Here is a 21565-nt window from a genome sequence, read left to right as displayed (position 1 = left end):
TCCAGATGAGACTGACATTTAACGCGAACTTGTCTTGTTCTTCAGTCTTTCACAATTACAGTCGTACCACTCTTTTAGATATAAACCTCTGCCTGTGAAACGGCTCTCTAACCCCAGAGCATGAGACGCACCCGTCTTTTTATTATAGGCCGGCTGCCTTGGTTTTTGCATGATTGACAAGCTGCAACCCAATCAGCTTCTTCTTCAGACGAGAGGCGGGACTTCCGGTACAGTAGTGCAACTTATCCAACATGGCGACTCCTTCACTCGTCAGGGAGTACTGTTGAAACCGCTTAAAGTTCTGGCAGAGGAGGTGTATTTCAACTGCAAAGGGCTTATTAAAGTAGTTCAGTGTTAGTAAGCTGCAGCTATCTGCTTTTTGACATGAAAGGGAAGGAGAGATCGCCGGTGAAGAAACGCACCCGGGCGCCTGATGACAGCAGAGACCGAGGAGGAAGCTACTCGAGCAACAAGAAGACCGGAGCACTCTCAGCCGGTAACACCGCGGCCAACAACGGCTCCGCTCAAAGTGGCGCTCCGTCCAGGAGAAGTTTATACAGTGAGAAAAGAGATGGGAGGAATTCAGACGGATATAATTCATCCAGTCGGACTAGTAGCGGTTACGACTATGGAGCTGTTTCGGGGAACAAGCCGCACAGTGGCGCTGACATCCCCGCGGAAACGTCCAGGTCCGGTTCACGAAGCGAGCCGCGGCCTCCGTCAAACCCAGGAAGTGAGTACAAAACTCTCAAAATAAGTGAACTTGGCTCCGAGTTGAACGACGAGGAGATAGAGGACGGACTGTTTCACGAGTTTAAGAAGTTTGGAGACGTCAGTGTCAAAATTAGTCGTGAAAATGACGAAAGGGTTGCGTTTGTGAACTTCAGGAGGCCTGACGACGCCCGGGCGGCTAAACACGCCCGCGGCAAGCTGGTGCTGTACGACAGACCCCTGAAAATAGAGACGGTCTACATGAACAAACGCAGAAGCCGCTCGCCTGTGTCTAAAGACAGTTTCCCTCCCGGACATAGGCATCTTCACTCTCAGAGACCCCTGTCTCCCACGGGTGTGGGTTACAGAGGCTACCGGCTGCAGCAGCTTGCTTTGGGCCACCTCCCCCCTCCTCCTCCGCCAGCTCACCTCAGAGAGCTGGAAAGAGAAAGGGATTTTTCTGTGTACGAGCCCAGAAATAGACCCCCGTTCGTTTCTGAATGTGCGGTTTACCGTGACGAGGAGTTAATTAGCCCCGAGGACGACCAGAGGGCAAACAGGACGTTGTTTCTGGGCAACTTGGACGTCACTTTGACAGAGAATGACCTGAGGAGGGCGTTTGACCGCTTTGGAGTAATAACAGAGGTGGACATAAAGCGAACAGCCAGAGGACAGAGCAACACTTATGGATTCATCAAGTTTGAGAATCTTGATATGGCTCATAGTGCCAAAGTAGCCATGTCGGGGAAAGTGGTGGGACACAGTCCAATCAAAATAGGGTATGGTAAACCCACACCCACCACCAGACTGTGGGTGGGTGGTCTTGGACACTGGGTTCCACTGGCTGCACTGGCCAAAGAGTTTGACCGCTTTGGCACCATCAGGACTATTGACTACAGGAAAGGGGACACGTGGGCCTACATCCAGTATGAAAGCCTGGATGCTGCTCAGGCTGCATGTACTCATATGAGAGGTTTTCCCCTCGGTGGTCCTGACAGGAGGCTCAGAGTGGACTTTGCAGACACAGAACATCGCTACCAGCAGCAGCAGTACGTGCAGCTTCCTCTCCCCCTGCCACATTATGACTTAGTCCCGAAGCCCTTTTCTCACCGCTTCACTGAGTCCGTGAGAGAGAGGTCCCCTCCTCTTCCAACTCGCTTCAGAGACCGGGATATCTACACCGCTGCTGAATGGCCTGGCCTGACTGCCCACGACAGGAGCCGTGGTGCCGGCTTTGATCCCATGGATCGCCTGGAGAGACATTCCAAAGAGAACTGGTCGATTGAGCTGCAAAGCAGAGATCCGGGTCGCAAAAGGAGACATTTAGATGATGGCTGGCGGCCAGAGCGTTCACCCAACGGCGGTGACTATGGTCTACGACGTCATGGCAACTCATTGGAGCGCAGCCCTGGAGGGAGCAGCCGTGATGGGGGACGCTGCTCTGGGAGAACGTCGCCTGTCAGAGGGCGGGAGAACAGCCATGATACTGGGTTTGCAGACAAGAGAAGAAGAACACTTAGCCCGTCTGAGCCTGGCGCCATCTCTGAGAAAGACCGCAGGCACAAAGCGAAGAGCCCAGCGAGAAAGGAGAATCGCTCAGAGCATCCGTCTTTGAACTCCTCACCATCCAAGTCTGGCCAGCAGTCTAACCCCACAGCTGATGGACAGAAGCTGAGTCAGGCCTGGGAAGGAGTCCTCCTGCTCAAGAACAGCAGCTTTCCAACCTCCCTGCACCTGCTGGAAGGAGACATGAAGGTGGCCTCGAGTCTGCTGTTGGGGAGCTCCTCGAGGGGCAAAGTGTCGGAGTTGAAGATCAGCCAGCGTCTGCGCCTGGACCAACCGAAGCTGGATGAAGTCTCTCGTCGCATCAAGGCCGCCGGTTCCAGTGGATACTCCGTCCTGCTGGCCGTGCCTGCGAAATCTGAGGACAGCGGAGGCCAGGACGCCAACAACTCCACAGAGAGACCGCTGAAGAACCTGGTGTCCTACCTGAAGCAGAAGGAGGCTGCTGGCATCATTAGCCTCCCCAGCTCGGGAGGAGTTCTGCACGCTTTCCCTCCATGTGAGTTCTCTCAGCAGTTCTTGGATGCCTCCGCCAAAGCCTTTGCCAAATCTGAAGACGACTACATGGTGATGGTCATTATCAGAGGAGCATCATAAAAGGAAAAAAAAAAAAAAAAATAGTGCAAATCGCACACGTCTCCTTTCACGATCTAATGACTGTTTGATTATGATGTGTGAAAACAGAGAAGTAATGATAACAAAGTAGTGCAGGAGGGTTCTGATTTAAGTTCCTTAACCTGTGTTTGTGGCTTTTATTTCATGCTGTTGAAGGTTTAAAGAAATGAAAGTCTCTGAAATGAAAGGATTTTGATAAATCAATAGAACCGACTAATTGATATTACATGTTGCCTTCTGCTGGTTAATCATCACTTATCACATTTTTTAAAAGTAATTCAGAGCAAATTACAACTCTTTAAATCAGTTCCGTATGTTGCCTTATGTCATTTAAAAGGTAACCCAGTTCATTTTATATCCTTTCAGGCATCACCTGCCTACAACAAAAAACAATTTAAGCTTCAGGAGAGAGCATTTAGCCTTTGATTAGTGCCCGGCATAGATTGAAATGATCAGTCTCTTAACGTTTTTGTAGCTAATCTGCATTTGTTTAATCAGACTGAAATAATTAAATTAACTCATACACTTTTCATCATTTTCTTTTGATGAAGGAAATGCACCTTTTTGCCTGAAAACTTCGCTCATTGTTCATTAATAGACATGTTCCAGATGTGCATATGTTCAGCATTCGGTTCAGCAGCTTTTCTAGTTTTGCCAGTAAAGGGCCAGTCCTGCTCAGAGAAAAACAGTCCTATAATATTCATCCTCCTGGTGTCTGACCTCAAACAGACTGGCAGGGTTAGGTTAATGCTCCTTTCTGAGCCGTATCTAGTGGTTATTTTACTTTACAATGTGATATAAATGCAGTTTTCCTTCTGTGTTTTCACAAATCACTGGTTCCAACAGCACCATTATGTCTTATAGAGGATGGACACAAGAAGCGAGCTCTGTGTTACATGCTGAGATGTTAACTGTCAACACTATAGACTATTGAAGATGGTACCTGAAATTCCAAACAGCTGAAATTGGTGAAAAATGTTCAGCATAACTTGCCAAAATAATGTTCTCATATAGCACTTTTTGTTTTTATTTGCCTGACCAATGGTCCCCAGCCCAAAGTGAACCAGCTTTCTGTAATGCATAAACCATTCCACTGTTTGGCATGTTCTAATCAAGGACTCGCTCAAACAGCTCTGTTCTGCTAGTCCGTGTTACGGGTTTGTTCATTTGAACGGCAAATATGCTGCGCAGGGTTGCTTTTTGTCCTTATCACTCCTATAGAGTATTTTCATTGGCATCTTTATTGAGTTGTTTCATCAAAATTTTCACTTTTCTGCTCCTGTGTTATAATCCCCAAATTATAATTACAACCCCAGCAAAGCATGTACTGTTAAAGAAAGAAGAAGAAGAAGATGATGTAATCTGTAATTGAGGCTCTGTATGTATGTCATGTACATTTTATACCTGGTCTGGAGTCTCAAAGTAGAAGGTATTGCTACTCTATCTGTGGACTTGTGTGATGCAAACATAAGAGCAGAGGACGCTGCTCTCTGGTGGCCTTTCCTGCCATCCTCCAAAAGGACTTTTAATGATTTTTATTTTTATTTTTTTCTTCCATGCTTTGATTTGAGTACTGTGTTTCAAATGAGGGGAAAAATATGTGCTGTGTACTCAGGATATCTGGAGAGAGAAGTGGAGAACATCAATGCTCATGGGCCTAAGAAGTATATCTAACTGTCACGCAAAGTGCGGCGTGCACTTGATAGATCTTGTCTTAATAAATTTTCTCTTTCGTGGGAAACACGAGTGCCTTGGAAGACAACTTTTGTGACCTGTTCTGTTCTTGGAGTTGTTTATCAAACTGGAGAGGCTTTCACTTTGACAGCAGAGGCCTTCCCAGCAGAAAGGAGAGCAAGTGTGAGAATCGAGGGAAGCCCTCCAGTTGTGTGTTTTCATGTTTCGCAACATTTGTTGAATGACCTCTTTGTGAAGAGCTTTTCATGTGACCTTCATTCTGAGTCTGAATTTTGCCCGTACTAGTGTACTTTTCCAGCAAGTCCAGAGTCACTGTGTCATCTCAGATATGTGGCTTGTAACCTCTGGAAGTGGGGGGCTGAGAACCGGCACTGTGCTCAGACAAGTCCCCGCTTCATGCTACACCAGGGGTCCTCTTCATCAGGCAGCCTCTGGAAGCACGTCAGTGTTAGACGGCCACGGCCGTCTTTTTTTTCTCCATCTGGCTCCGGCAGCACACTGGTGCAGAGATTATTGGCTCTGCATCTGCAGCAGCCTCCGAAGGAGCAGTGTGTGTAGTTGCTTGTTGTTCGATCGTTGGAGTTTGGAAGAGGAAGATCTCTGTGCTAGGGCCAGACTTCACGTGTCTCAGCCTGTGTCCGGAGGAAAAAAGAAAAAAAGCTCGAGACAGTGACGGCATCTGCTTTACTCGATAAAAAGTGGAAAGGTCAGATTTGATCAACAGATTTGTTGATCTGATTTATGTGCTTCTTTAAAACATTTTGTGCCAAACTGCATATGAGAGCAAAGTGACGAGGGTTGGGCTGACAGAAGCTGCTGCAGGATCTATCTGCTGCTCCTGCTCTGCCTCCAGGCAGCGCTCCAGACAGAAGGACTTGACGCAGGTGTCCACGCGCCGCAGCGGCTCGGTCTCTAGCTGGAGCTGTGAGATCCGTCAGCTTTGAGTCACCCTCTGGCTGTACGCCCCACTTTTCCTCAGGTAACGTATTCAGAAGGCTCCAACGACATGACCGGGTACGTATCGTAATGTTGAAGACCATTTTTAGACGTAATGTGGCCAAATTAAAAGCTGGTGGGTTAGAAAGGGTCCAAAATAAAAGGTTATTATATTTCTTAGAGTAAAGCCGGTTTAGTCTAAAACTTGGGAGTTAAAAAGTTCTTTTTTTTTTTTTAAGCTGACATGATAGTTTTTTTTTTTTTTTAACACTGGTGAAGTTCATCTTTTGGTTTCCTTTCATTGATTCAGCTTTCCTGTTTGGTCTGCATCATCAGTGACTTGGAGTCTTGCTCAGTGACGATGATTTCTGTTTGGTTATTAGTGGACCAAAGGCTGCAAATTGGCAACACAGGCGACAACACAAATGAGTCGTAGAAGCACTGCAAAAGTGTATGATTGCAAGATCCTGATAAAAGCTAATTTAAAGTTCCGAGAGTAAACTTCCTTTTATTGGTCAGTAGCCACTGGTCAGAGTGTCACATAACATGTCAGTATACCCTGTGTTTAAATACACACCTCGTATGACTGGGGATAACGTCCAAAGTTACACGCTGCTAGTTGAACAGATTAGATATGTAATCTGACTGCAAAGTAGATGTCACATAAGTACATGAAGTACAGGGAAAAAAATGGTTGTGGAGTAGAAGTGTCAAATTACATTAGAGACGATCAAGAAAATACCTGGACACAGCTCTACAGAGCTCAGATTATGGATTAGGAGTTTTATATAAACCTGCATTTGGAGATGATCAGTTTGAAATTAATGAAGGTTGACAGAGCTGCTGTTTGTGGCCCTTTTCTGCTCTGGGGTGGGGGGGTCAGGTAGGATTTAGATGGCCTACAGCACAATCAGTCCATGGCAGGTAGTTACACCGGCAGCTAAATAACCTCGTGAGAATGAAAGTGTTGCCACACGCTGTGCCGTCACTAGTGCCATTTCAGGTATGTAAACATTGGGCTGCAGTCACATTTAGTCTGTACAAATTGTACTTCTGAAGCAATGGTTTACAGATTCTGATCAGGCACTGAGCGCTCAGATTCCAGAGTTTAAAAAACAAAAAAAACAAGTGTAGTGATGACTTCAAACAAAAGCGTTGACTGAATTTAGTTCATTCCTTTGTGTTACGAACAGTCAGACTCAGCTCCTCATTGTTTAAAGTTTCAGTCAAACAAACTCGAACTGTTCTGTAGACGTTGTGTCACGTTCAGACGCTCAAAATGAAAATGTTGAGTGTTTCAGGTCATCCGCTGACATGAAGGAAAAAGAAGAGGGGACATCTAACCTCAGAGAGCACATTCATCTGCAGCGTGACTGAACGAGCTCTGCAGAGCTTCGATAAACTCTGAGGTAATTCATGCATGCTGAGAAGTCGGTGCACATTTGACGGCTGTGACAGCCACGGTAAACTGCACTGGTGAGTACGATTTAAACTTGTTTTAAAACTTCTCATGTTTGTACTTATACTGTTGAATTTTCCTGCTGATCATTTGATTTAAACTTGAATAAAAGCAGCTGTTCTTCAAACTTAAAGTGCTATTCTGTCTTTTTCTTTCCCCACTAATGGTCAGTGGAAAAATTAAGAATATGTAGAGATCTCAAGATGATTAAGTCATTTTGATTGATTGTGATTGATCTTTAGCAACAGGACTGGCCCAATGGCAGCGTCATTACTGCACATTTAGAACGGGTTGTCCTACCAAGGTCTGAACTCATCTGCAGTGGCCACTTAAAGAACTGTTACATTCCCATAACTGTAGAAACCAGAGATTACTTTTAGTTTAACATGAATCGAATGAAAGGCAAGCTTCACAAGTCTGAAGGCCACTTCTGTTCAGTCATTTATGTAAAAAAGAATTTAAAAAAATCTGGTCTAATCAAACAAATTCCTGTAAAACTCAACCACAATAACAATCTTCACCCACTTTCATTTTTGATTGATCGGTCTTTAAAGTCCCTGAACATCAGATAACTAAATCAGTCAGTTAGTTGAAGCTGAGGAAGCTTTGTTTACACTAACACTTTCCTCCTATATTGATGTTAAACACGCCTGCAAATACACAATATTTTCATCTCTAACTCAGATTCATGTCGGCTGGAAATGGGGGCGCGTTAAATATCTTCTGGATCATCTATCACCATCTGTAAAATCCTTTATTTCAGATGTTGTTATTGAGCTCGGCTGGATGAATGATCAACATAGGCAAGACAGAAGACGTAAAAAAACTAATCATGTAGTATTTATGAAGCAGAAACCGGTGCTCTTTGTTTAATTTCCATTGGGTGTTCTGTTTATCTGTGGCCTGAGTTTGATTCAGATCAGTAACACATTAAACTTGCATTATTTTCTTATAACTGAATCCCTGAACACCAAACGTATCAAGAAAAACATCCCCGGCTCCCTTTGTTTCCTCTTGAGGGGAAGATGTGAGCCTGATTCGAACCACTACTGTATATAAAACTCCACCACCTATGAGAGGACTGGATTGGGTTTAGATTTTCTGTTCACCTAAATCTCTCCCAGACTGCAGCTCAGTTTGGGTAAAAGAACAGAGGTTTGTATTCAGAATATTTGCTGCACTGAATTAAAAAAAAAAAAAGAAAAAGAAAGAATATGCTACAGGGTTAATGTGTAAGTTGTGAGGTCAGAAAGTCTGTTCAAGATTCTCCTGACTAACTAATAATCCAAATAGCTATTGGTTGTGATCTTTGCTGCAGATGAGGTCTTTGTGTATGAAGCTAACAGTAATGAAATGTATTTGTTTTTTTCTCTGTCTGTCTTTTTGTTATTAGACAGACACTTAAAATTCAAAAGCTCAGCCTCCCCCACTTTGAAAACATGTCAATGAGGTCAAGAGTCAATGTCTCAGCCTCTGCCGCTCATAGACGAGTCATATTTATAGGTAGCACCAGTCTTTTGACCTTGCTGAAACAGGTTATTTGTGGTTTTCAGACTTTTCCTTCCAAGCATGTCACCAGTGGGAGTTGCTCTTATATTTAATAACCTGCTGGCGACAAAATCCTACAGAATGTGTTCTCTATGTACATGTGAGACTTTACTCGGGTAAAACCTGATCTTTTCTAGCATCATATGTGCCACTGGAACTCTTGAGGGAAGTATGATGCACTGATATGTTATTACCATAAACGCATTAAGAGGATCCCACTATATCATCCAATTAACTTTGGTAACATTCAGACACAGAGATGGATTGCATTTTTCCTCATGGACTGAACCCTTTAACTCTCACTAGTGATTTCTGCAACAAATTCGTCCAGGCGCTCTCTTTATGCTGCTGTATCATCATGGGTGAGAACACTCCTGGTACTGGTTCACTCTGGTACTCTGATCATCAGTTTGAGTGATAAGAATTTAACATCATTTTTGACTGGCTGGGAGTTTAGACTGTTGGGACACCTTGGATAGGTCGCCAGTCTATGACAGCAGCTGCATAACTGATGTGCAAATCTAGATTTCTATATAAATAATTTTTGCTGATTCAACCAACTTGGTGCCTTCCTCTCATCTCTCTTGTCCTGGATGCGTGACAGGGTTCGCACCTTTTTACCTACATCCTGGGCAAGATCTAGTTGCAGCAGAGCAGTCTGATCAGCTTTGCTCAGACTGTGTAAATACAACATTGTAATCTTCTTTTGCCTGATGCCCAAGTAATTTTTTTTAGATAGCCTGAGCTGTTTAGAGAGCAACTGACTTAAATTAGTAGAATTAGAAGTAGAATATCTACTTATCTACGAAGGCTGTCTTCCAAACCTGTGCGTCCTTGTATCCCTGTTTCAAAGACGAAACTCTTTTTGATTTAAGTGCATGGAAAGTGCCAACAGAATATTTTGTATAATAAATCAAAATGTTTCCTTCTCGTCGCACTTAGAGTATTTTTGTGGCCACTAGATGGCAGAGGACCCTCTACGCTGCACTTTTGGGGCGCTCCATCATTCATGTGATTCTTCTGGGAGGTGTCTGAGGAGAGGATGAGTCATCTCACTCAGAATTCAGTCTTTATAACACAGTCATTCATTATCAGCAGGCGCTGACTTACGCTCATGCCATCTGTGTCTGTGATGTGTGGTGAGCTGAGATTTTCTCCAGGCAGCTGCATTTGTTCTAATTATAATCTGTGACTTAACATTCAAAAGGCATGTGTCATTCAGCTCTTTTCCATGTAAACACAACACAGAGATCCACTGGTAACCCCCTCATTCCTCCTATGGGCACATTGTTGTTATTTTTTTTTTTTTTCAGTGTAATCATGAAATGCTTTAGGTTCAACACTCCGTCGCTGGATTTTTCAAATGGTCAAGTATTAGCCCACACACCTGGCTGGGTTTACATGTACTGTGGATAGATAAAGTAATATGAGACAGAAGCTACTGAGAGACGGGGAGCATGAATGCCCCTGCAGCCCTGTTCAATCATTCATCCTGTAGAGGATGAAATTCAGGGCAGCAGGTGAGGTTTCACACTGCAACATCTCCTACAATAATGCCTCCATGCAAAAATGTGCTCACTTATATACTGAATCTGCACACATTTGCTGCATTGATTATTTAAAATGTGACTTTTTTTTTTTTTTTTACAGAAAGTTCACAGCATAAAGATATGTCAGTATGTGCAAGAAGAGACCTAAATGTGACATCAAATATTAAGCTATTAGAATACCACTCTCTCTTCAACTATGAAAATGGATGAGCTAATGGAGCCAGAGTGCTCAGTTTGCTCAGAGATCCTATAATCAACAATCCAAATAAGGGTGAAAGTCCAGCAAAACCGAAATGCTGCCAAAAGTGAGGATATCTGATGGACAGGGACAACAAATAGGACACCCAGTTTCCACTCCAACAATCTGTGTGGTCTCCCATTTCACCCTCAAGTGAACAAGTCTGTGTCAGTACTGTAATAAAGAAACTGAAGTCGGCACACAAGCTGACATAACACCCCAGCCAGTTCTGTCATACTTGAGACTCAGAGTTCTCAGAGTAAAAATAGAAGTTTCACAATTTTAGTAACAATTTTTAAAAAAATTTTAATTTCATACTTAAAGAGTAAAATATGAGACTGGCTACATCTCATTCCTGCATGGTAAATACATACATGGCATTGGCATTGATCTTAGCCAGTAATATCTTTATTTTTATTTCTCTGATGTGGGACCTTTCCTGCATATTGTTTCTCTCTGCAAAAGGCCCCAGAAATGAGGGCTCAGCTATTAGTCAATTAGCTTAGCATAGAGACCAGAAGCTGCCTGACCATGGATTGATAGAGTTAACTTCTTCACTAATGATACATCATGTATGCCACACAAAAGTTAACTATAAAAATGACAAGTATGCAAAGCTACGATGTTAACTAGCATGCTCGTCTCCCCATGGTAAAAGTGCTGATGCTAAGCTAAGCTAAATGGTTGCTGGCTGTATTCACTGTGAATGCAGCATGTTCTAACTCTATCATTTCTAACCACTGTCTATCTGGGAAATTAAATCCATTCAACTCATAGGACATTATTCACCTTATGTTTATTTTTTGTTTGTGATATACAGGATCAATATAGTAATAGACAGGATATTATACAGCAAACAATAAATCAGGTCTTTAAACAGGACTGCACAAAACATAACCTTGTGATTAACACAGAAGTACAGCAGATGACTTCAACATAAAAATAACAATGTAACTGTACTGACTGTGATAAACACTGAACATTTAGGCTTTCCATTCTTCACAAGTGAGTCTTTGGTCATTATCAGTGACTTTCTAAAGAAAAAAAAGAAATTTTTCTTTTTGATAAAGTGGATACCATATGAACCCTATAAAAGACACATAGTCTAGCTACATAAAATATACATGTTTCGTTATCAGACAATGCTGACTGGCCACAATGTCATAAACATTTGAAGAGTTTAAACTTCTATTGAGACATCACCTTAGGGTGTTCATTGATTCACCCCATGTAAATTATTATGTACTTATCTGGAAAAAGCAGAATGAGAAGTGAAGCTTTCGATCAGTATTGATTCTTCAGATTAGATTTACAATTGTATTACAATTACTAAAAATTGCTACATCTATTTTCTTTCCACTGGTTTACTTAGTGTGACCTATAGCAGGAAGCCTTGACTTCTAGAATATCTGTCCAACTTAAAATCCCACTTTAGATTTTTGCTTTAATTTTTGTTTAAAGTTTGGTTCTTTGTTCCTGATTTATATTCACATGTTGTTATGGAAAGTAGTATTTGTGGTGACACAGTTCAACTTATGATGAGAGCTTCTATTTAGTTTCAGGTAAAGTGGAAATGTAATTGAAATGAGCACATTGTTTAGAAACTGTAACTTTTATCATTTACTTATCAGCTCTGTCAGGCAGCTTCGAGGGTGTGTGTGTTGGCTGCATCACTAGCTGCTATTTTTGACTGTGTTTATGTGACTTCTGGTAGGCTGCTCTGGGTGATTTGCTTAGGGTTGGGCACTCATGTCCAGAGACATTCAGTGGATGCTATTGCTCTCAGTTGTTTTCCTCTGGGCAATATTTTCTCGCAGCAAAGAACAATCTAGTATGCTATGATGTACGCAGATTTCAACTGTCTGTAACTCACACTCAACATATCATGCTGACTGCATCAAGAACAGAAAATCACTTAAAAATGTACATACTAGTCATTAGTACTTAGTTATTAGTCATGTATGTTGAATTGAGAGGTTGGTCAAAAGTGAGAACAACTGTAAACGGAGAGCGTCAAGAGACAAAACCTGCAGCAGCTGCACTGACATCTGAGTGACTTTACTGTCTCCTGGAATGTTTAAGATGCATATGAAGTGTAGCTTATCGTAATCTGTGCTATTTCTACTAGCATAGTTTGAAGTTAAAGTTCAGTCAGTGGAGTAGGTGCAAGTTTTGGTGACGGCATGAATGTCTTTTTTAAAACGAGCTGCATGCATGCACAGTGGCAAATTACAACAAGACAGAAATTAAAATCAAGGCGATAGAAAAGGTGTTTAACATGAAACATTTGAGTCAAATTATTCTAGATCTCAAAATGTTAACCACAATTAAAAAAAAAAAAAAACGATTGGCTTTGCTAAATCATACCACTATTGTCTAATTCATGAAAATGCTCCTAAATCTAAATCCATATTTCATTCAAATTCAGATCTACTTCATTAATCCCCAAAGGGAAATTCTTTTGCTTTTCATGCACATTTGTCTGGTCACAGTAAATATTTGTTTTCCAAATAGCTCAAATAAAACTTGAAGTCGGTCTCAGTAATATAATACTGTGCACGGTCATTGTGATCAACATAAATAACTTGCCACAGTACGAACTCTAGTCGGGGATGTGATTGTTGCCATTACCTTTTGTCTCGGTCTAATTGTTTAGTGATACAAAATGGTTTCATAGGTATTCAGTCAAATTTTAAGAAACTAACTGAGGAGGTGGAGCTTGTGTAAAGAAAAGCCTGATGAATTTTGCAGCGGATCCTGATCACTTTCTTGAAAAATTGGGGAACAGATCAGAAGTTGGTGGAGGATACACTCTTGGACACCCTTATAGTTTATCTCAAAATCATTACTTGTCTACAATGAAAAGTTCAAACAAAATTGAATACAAATTAGAATTCTATTTATGAAGAATAGTAAACGAAAGAACAGTGCTGTTATTAATTCTATAACTGTGATTAGTGCAAACTGACTTTAAAGACCTGAACATGACACTTAATTGGCTCAGTATTTAAAATCACTTCAGCAGAGGCCACAGTTATACATGACATAAATCAAGTTGCTTATATTGCATAAAAGTAATCCTTACAGCATTGTGTTCTATGAAGATGAACAAATCCAAACGAGACGACAACATACAACGTATTTTGAACAGCTTGCAGTAATAGCTGAGCTCTGCGAGCTTTGCATAAAATGAAATTCTATTTGAAGCAGCAACCCTCTGACCAACATCTGCAACATTTCTCATCTCTAGCACCATGACCCCTGTTGCATAAAATCAGTACTTCATGCACCGCCTCTGGATATTCAGAGGACAATTACTGGAAGGAATTCTATATCTTTCAGTGCTGTTTGTCTCTCAGTAGTTAGTACCATCTCTGTGGCTCAAAGTATTTGTGGTCCTAAGAGTATTTTATGGTGCCTCCATCACAAATGCAAACAACATTTTGAGCTCACGTGTTCTTAATTGCAGAGCTAAGTGGTTGCACATTTTAAAACTCATGAGACTGAAGCATTTATCTAAATACTGTGAGCTATAAAAATTTTTAACCCCAGTATTCTAACCTTGATTTGCTTTCAAACAGACATTTCATTGGTAATTCCCTTCTTATCAACACTATGTACTGCCTCAAAAGCACCACTAACTGTCAGAGTCAACCAAAGCTTTGTTTAGAAGATGATAACTTGATTATTACACATTCAAAGCATACCAAGGAGCATAAAACCATCACTGCTCTACCATGCAAGCACTGCTCCAGGTGTTTATACCACCATTGGAGTATCAGAACATACAGAGCTGACAGAGTCTGCATCGAACCTCCTTCTCTCCCTGTTGTCCCCCTGCCACTCCTCGTCTTCCTCGCCGATCGGATTCAACCTGCCATTCTGCTCCAGCTGATCTTTATGTTCCAGCAGGGCTGTAGGTCTGTAGTGGAAGCCCCCGCCCTCCATTTTTTGTCGCTCTGTCTCTTCATGTGCCTGAGTGAGGCTGACAGTTGAGGAGTGGAGGCTCTCCCTTGGGTCGTCTTTCTCCATGTCCTCACCTGAGCAACAAGCGCAGCGGCAGGGGGTCAGATAGAGGTAGATGAGGACCATAACTAAACTGACCAGACATGCTATGAGGGTGGTGTAGGCTGTTTTTAGACTTTCAAGCCCGCCACTCATGGTGGAGTTGAACACCATTACAGTTACATACAGTGTCTCATTGAGAGAATCACTTGTAGCATAGCAGGTGTAAACTCCTGAGTCTTCTGCTTTCAAAGGCCCGATGTGGAGGCTGCCGTCAGGACGCATTACAGCAGTCTCATTTGCAGGAGATAGTGGAATGTTTCCTGGCAGTGCCCATCTCTTCGCCATGTCCTTCTGCCTGGTATCACAGTCCAGTACCAAAGATTGCTCCAAATAGGCCTCTTCCTTCAGAACTTTGACCTCACTGCAATTCAGATAGGTCTTGTCCAGATCCAGTATGAGCATCGTCTCCCTCCGCTGACCTGGAATCAAACATGTGTGGCTGCCTGTGAAGTCAATGGCAGGGCGGAGCTCCTTGAGGTACCAGTGTGCCAACAGGTCATACAGCTCACAGCTGCAAGTCAGAGGGTTGCTGTGGAAGTATATACCATTTTTGATCCAGGCAGGCAGAGCCTGAACCTCTTGCAGTGGAAGGGCTTTAATCCTGTTGAACGAAACATCAAGATGCCTAAGAGTTTCCAGCCTGCTTTGCTCCTTCACCAGCTCAAAAGGGCAGCGTGAGATCTGATTATGGCTCAGATAGAGCCTCTGCAGAGAGTTGAGGCCTGAGAAGGCAGAGCGATCTATTTGAGAGATGTTGTTCTTATAAAGTAGCAGCACTTCAAGGTGCTCCAGTGGCTCAAAGATGAACTCATCCAGCTGACGGAGCCCATTAGAGGAAAGGTCCAGGTAACGAAGCTTTGTCACATGCACAAATGCCTCAGAAGAGAGGAATGTGAGGCCGTTGTTGCTGAGTAATAGACTGTGCAGTCTATTGAGCTTGACGGGGGTCCACTCAGCACGTAGTTTGGTAATGGAGTTGAAACTGAGGTCCAGAACTGCTGCATGTTGTGGAAGAGCTATGGGAACATTGGTTAGATTGGCATTGGAGCAGCTGATGATGTTACTAGCGCACACACAAGTCTTTTTGTAGTCCAGGGGGGCTCCCAAAAACTGGCCATGCACACTCAGTGCTGATAATAACAGAGTTAAATGCAGAACTGTGATGAAGCTTCTTCTTAAGGCAGCAACAGTGACTATGCAGTCTGATGCCCCCATGATGTCATGAATATAAACTGCCGGAGTCAGTATCTGCTCTAGCATTCACTGTAGAGTCATGGAGCTGCAAGAACAAAATAGGATCATTAAATAATTATTATAGGTGATAATGAGTGAAAAGTGCTCATGCGGCACTTTATGCTCTGCAGGCGTGGTGCATTGGGAGGAGCGAGACGCCGAAAAAGTTATATGTTGTCGGTGAAAATATCGTCAATAACATGTAAACAATTTAGAATATATGGTAACATTAAAGCCATGGTATCAGATTGACCAATTAAACAACCAAAGCCTGCTTGTTCCATTCATCCGTCTGACCAGCATCCCATCTTCAAATCTCCCCTGTGTGTCAGAAATTTTTGTCCCAACAGGCAGCGTGTCCCGCCCGCTACTTACCTTCTGCCGATGCCAGTAGTCTTTAACAGCCAAGTCTTGGAGATGATCCGCTACAGGACAGTCTCATCTTCTTCATCACAACAGCAGCAGCTGCGATCAGCGGTCCCACCTGTCTATGAGCGGGTCGTACATGCAGAGGGCTGGGTTTACTGAACGGCTCAAAATGACCGGAAAGAGTCTGTCTGCGGTCCTGAGGAAATCCAACCAGTTTGTATTTGATGTGAGGGGCGTAAACGGCAGGGGAGGGGGTGTGTCACATTTCCTCCCTGTCTCTCACTTATATATATTTACTTACAGTTTAAAAATACATAGCAGAAATGCACCCAGAGCAGGTGCGCCACCATTAAGCAACACACAACATTTAATGCTGTCTGAAATAAGCTGCATCAACCGTGTTCATCTTTACAGACAGCAGTGATAATAGGGAAAACATCTTGCAGACTGATCCAGGGAGACCTGAGACACATTAAATAAAATGCTCATTGAGAGGATTGTAGTCTGCATGTCATTTCCTCCATTCGTGGTCTTGACGTTGAGCCAGCTTCATAAGGTTGTATTTCTCATAAAACAAAGGCTTTAATGTCTTAATTACTGTCATTTCAATGGAAATGATCTCTCAGTTTCTCTTTCAGCGCTATGATATCTATAATGATGAAGCCATTTTCCCCTGTCTGGATCATCCAGTTTACTCTGCTGAAGGACAGGGCAAACACTCTGTGTGACCTGCAGCTGCAGTCTGTTGCACGGGACGTGATGTGCATACAGCAGTGGATGAGACATCAATTTTCAGAGTTCAGAGCAGCATGCACACAGCATGCAAAAACAAAGCAGGGAATTAGTAAGGCAAAGCAAGGCAAATTCATTTAGACACCACAATTCAATTCAACCACAAACAGTGTGATTCAAAGTGAAATGTGAAATGCATTCAAGAAAATTTTAATGAAAAGGCAAAGGAAAAAAAATGATTCAGAGCAGTGACAGATATCAAACAAGGTAAGATATTTTCCTAACAGAGCACTTCGTTCCCAAACTGCAGGTTTACTTAAGGTTCGCAGAGTTTCTAAAAGTAGAATGGGAGGCAGAGCCTTCAGTTATCAGGCCCCTCTCTTGTGGAATAAGCTGCCAGTAAATGTCCGGGAAGCAGACACCCTTTCTACCAGACGAGGCTTAAAACTTTCCTTTTTGATAAAGCTTATAGTTAGGGATGGCTCAGGTGATCCTGAAACATCCCATAGTTAAGCTGCTATAGGCTTAGACTGCAGGGGAACTCATCTGTCACACCTTTCCTCATTTACTCTCTTTTTCCCCATTTAATTTATCAAATGATATTATGTACATGTGACATTATTGTGGTCATTAACTCGTGTTTCCCTGTTCCAACAGATATCCTTTGAATGGTGTTACAGTGGTTTCCCCCCCCTCCTTTCTGTCTTCTCAAACCCCAGCTGGTCGAGGCGGATGGCCACCCTTTCTGAGTCTGCTTCTGCCAGAGGTTTCTTCCTGTTTAAAGGGAGTCGTTCCTTTCCACAGTCGCCTCAGTCACGCTCAGGACAGGAGATTGGACTGAAGACAAGTTTCGGTGCAATCTGTTGGTTTCCTTAGCTACGAAATTGTTCTTGAATTGGCTCTGTATGAATTAATTGGATTATTTTGAAAATAATTATGATTACAATGAATTGAATTCCAATTGGCTTGAATTGGACTATACTATTTAAGTGCCTTGAGATGACATTTGTTGTATTTGGCGCTATATAAATAAAACTGAATTGAATTGAATTGAAGGTCCTTTGTTTTAATACATCAATCAAATGCAGTGGCAAACAGGAGTTTTCAGTCTTAAGATTTGATTGAAAGAATCAAAAGTTGCTGTACACCTGCGGCTCTTTGGGAGTTTGTTGCATATTTATCTGGTTCATACTGAAAACCACTTTTCCATGTTTACCTCTAACGTAAAGCAATCCTGCTCTGGATCACCTAATAGGCCCGGACGGTTCATTATGTACCAGATGATATGTAATATATGTAGGTCCTAAAAACTTTAAAGCTCTGTGAACCAACAGCAGTGTTGTAAAATCAACTCTTTGATAGACCTGGAAGCCAATGCAGACACCTCAGAACTAGAGTGTTATGATCCACTTTTCCAGTCTTGTTGAGAACTCCAGCAGCAGCTTTCTGAGTCATCCGAGTGTTATCACTCTTTTAGGTCAACGACACTGTCACTAACATCAAGTGTACGAAAGATAAACGCACGGACCAGCTTTTCTGTACACTTTGAGACATTGGTCCTTTACTCATTGAAATATCCTACAAATAAAAACTGCCCTGTAGAGCAATAAGAGACAGCTCTACTGGATCTCTCAGTGAGAGAATTTGTCTGAGGGTAAGAAGTGTCATGTGTCACTAGGTTGTGGTGTGTTCTGAGTTCTAGGCGGGGCGAGCAGGCATCCAGGAAGTCCAGGCGGAGTCTGGCATGCTCCTGTCTGCACACCTGTTTTCCATCTGCCTCCATTAATGGTTGGCTTTTTAAGGAGCAGCAGGAGTTCCAGTCTCTGCCAGATTGTCTCACAGTTACCTGTGGTAATCAAGGCCCACTTTGAGTAGCGCTCAATAACTAATCTACCGTTGTGTTTTTCTTCTTGAGGTTGTTGCTCTGGTTTTTGTGGACTTCCCAGTGACTCACCTGCCTGCCACACAACTTTTTCTGATCAGTCACACCACAGCCTTGGACTACCCCATCCCTCAGTGCACTCCGTCTGGATCTCCCTGTAAGCCACTACATTTTAAGTTAGATTTCCACAGAACCCCTGTACCGCCTTTTGTTGACTCTGTTTCTCCCCAGTGAGCACCTGAACCGGATTCCACTCTCTTTGGACACACACACCAGCCTATCCTCCTAATAAACTGGTTTTTGATCTTCCCACTCAGTCCCTATCTGCTTTTGGGTTCTTTTTGTGTGTACAGCCCCTTTTCGGGCGTGACAGCTCAATCTGGCCATTCAAAATGGACCCAGCAGATCCCCTAAAGACAGCTCTTTCAAAACAGGGAGAGTTGGAGAACATGAAGAGGCCTTGCGTTTTTTGGGAGAGCAACAGGTCACCAGTAACCAGCGGATGAATGAGATGTTTAAATTGATCCAAGAAATTAACACACGTTTATCTATTTCCTTTTCAGTTTCTGTTCAGCCCCAGCCTCCGACTCCAGCTAGCCAAGCAAACCCTCCGGAACCAGTCTTTCGCGACACAGCCTTCCCGCCCCTTGACATGTTTTCTGGTGATGTGCATAAGTGTGGGGGTTTTCTTCTACAGTGCTCTTTAGCCATTTCATGCTCCCCTCGTTCATTTACCACTGATTCTTCCAAGATTCCCTACATAGTCACACTCCTAAGTGGCAGGGCCTTGGACTGGGCACTAGCCTACTTTAGTTTTCGCCAGATTGAGTCCACACCTTTTTAGATGAGTTCCGCAAGACGTTTGATCATCCGTTAAAGGAAGCAAACACAGTTAAGAGATTACTCATTCTTAAACAAGGCAGTCGATCAGTGTCAGATTTCATTGTAGAGTTCTGCGTTTTGGCTGCCCAGACCGGGTGGCCACCTGTGACTCTACAGGGAGTGCTAACTAACCCATTAAATCACCAGTTGGCCACAAGGGAGGAACCCACCACCTTCGAAGATCTTGTTTCTACGATCATCTATTGATAATAGATTAGCAGAACGTCGACGGGAGAGGGAGTCTCGACCTGTTCGTACCTGGGGGAGGGATGTTCCGCGAGTTAGGACCCCAGCCGCTTCCGTACATGCTTTGCCGTCTACTGAACCCATGCAGGTGGGGGTAATGAGGTTGACTCCAGAGGAGCATGGGCGGCGGATCAAGGAGAGGCTTTGTATTTACTGAGGCTCACCTAGACATTTTATCCAAGTTTGTCCCATTCGGCCAAAAGAGGCAGCCCGCCAGTAGATTCCGGGATACTGGTGGGTGGTACTCAGAGACGAGAAACGTCGCGTCTCACATTATTGATCGAGTCTAGCACACAACTATCAGGCATTGGTTGATTCAGGGGCTGAACAAAACTTAATGGATCCGGGTTTGGCTAACCTTCTTGACTTTTCGCTGATACCTTTAGCTGACCCCCTCACGGTGACTGCCTTGGATGGTAAGATCCTTGCCACCAGTACTCACAAGACCCATCCAGTAACTCTTATTGTGTCAGGCAATCACAGTGAGGTCATTGACTTCTTTTTGTTCCTGTTAGCCAATGCTCCTATTATCCTCGGCTAGCCTTACCCTCCAGGAAATGAATGTGGAAAGTAACACACAACGAGAGACACACAGGTTCCAAATAAATCCCGCAGGGCAAGAGACAGTTGGTGTATATCAAAATTACAATTTATTAAAGAAAAACAAAGAAATGGGAAAATAACCTAAAAGAAAAACCTAGTTAAAATAATAGTCAGAAAAACAAAATAAATGCAAACAGAGCTGGAGCTTACCGGGTGGCAGGGGAAAACCAAAGACAAAGTTCAAAGAAAACACCCGTGCCACTGCACTCACACTTCCACACGGTGAGATAAAACCACCACCAGGACGGGACTGCCGCCGGAGGCCCACAACACCTGTTCAACAAAACAACCAAAAGTTAAACAAACATTCCAAAATACATGACGTCACACAACACAGGGATATTAAAACAATGATAAAATATGTGTGGGAAAAGAAACAAAGAACCAAAACAGCAGTGCGTCGGAGCACTGGAGGTGACAAGACAGCGGCCGGTTAAAAGGCTGCGGACGGATTAAAATGCTGAGCGCCACGTGTTACTTCATTGGAAAGTCAGGCAGAGCACCCAGGAAAGGCTTCTGGTAATGCTCCTTTCATTGGAAATCCAGGCGGAGCACCCAGGAAAGGCTTCTGGTAACACTCCTTTGCAAAATAGAGATCATAAATTCACTGAGCCCATGCACAATGGAGGACTGACAAAAGTACTTTACCTGCATGAAGGAAACTCTACACACAGACACGCCAACAATCAACGGCGGAGACGGAAGTGCAGCCAGAGAGACACACCGGTGTAGCCACTCCCATATATATAGGTGCAGGCACCTGCGCCACCCCTTAATTAGGGTGCACATCAAATTGGGACAGTGCTGCAGGTGGGCAGGGAGGGGACAACCTGTCACACAGGGATCCATGGTTTTCACTAAACTGGCTCTACGCAATGCATACCACTTGGTGAGGATACGTGAGGGAGATGAATGGAAGACTGCTTTCAACACCCCATTGGGCCATTTTGAATATCTTGTCATGCCGTTCGGCCTCACTAATGCCCCAGCAGTTTTCCAGGCACTCATTAACGATGTATTACGTGATTACCTGAACCTCTTTGTGTTTTACCTAGATGACATCCTCATCTTTTCCAAGTCACTTACAGCACATCGCCAACACGTACGCCTGGTCTTGCAGCGACTCCTGGAGAACCGTCTCTATGTAAATGTAGCAGCATAGAAGTGCCTTTCTATGTTACAGCTGCTTGCCATGAGTGCTGCTTGCGGCCAATCAATGAGGTGGTGACTATAAA

General features: G+C 43.3%; 2 protein-coding genes across 2 annotated transcripts; one reads left to right on the top strand and one right to left on the bottom strand.

Annotated features, from left to right (window-relative positions):
* Positions 1 to 223: 223 nt before the first annotated feature.
* On the top strand, positions 224 to 4632 carry LOC142377163 (RNA-binding protein 15-like). The gene has a single exon (XM_075460996.1). It carries the CDS (start codon positions 385 to 387, stop codon positions 2869 to 2871), a length of 2487 nt encoding a protein of 828 aa, XP_075317111.1. The 5' UTR covers positions 224 to 384; the 3' UTR covers positions 2872 to 4632.
* A 6477-nt stretch (positions 4633 to 11109) lies between these two features.
* On the bottom strand, positions 11110 to 16205 carry LOC142377162 (amphoterin-induced protein 1-like). The gene is made up of 2 exons (XM_075460995.1): positions 15992 to 16205; positions 11110 to 15662 (listed from the first exon to the last, which is right to left on the bottom strand). Exon 2 carries the CDS (start codon positions 15641 to 15643, stop codon positions 14075 to 14077), a length of 1569 nt encoding a protein of 522 aa, XP_075317110.1. The 5' UTR covers positions 15644 to 15662; positions 15992 to 16205; the 3' UTR covers positions 11110 to 14074.
* Positions 16206 to 21565: the final 5360 nt, after the last annotated feature.

The sequence above is a fragment of the Odontesthes bonariensis genome, chromosome 3 (genome assembly GCF_027942865.1).
Source record: "Odontesthes bonariensis isolate fOdoBon6 chromosome 3, fOdoBon6.hap1, whole genome shotgun sequence".
Lineage (NCBI taxonomy): Eukaryota > Metazoa > Chordata > Actinopteri > Atheriniformes > Atherinopsidae > Odontesthes > Odontesthes bonariensis.
The sequence above is the reverse complement of the archived record's forward strand: the minus strand, read 5'-3'. Positions and strand labels throughout refer to the sequence as shown.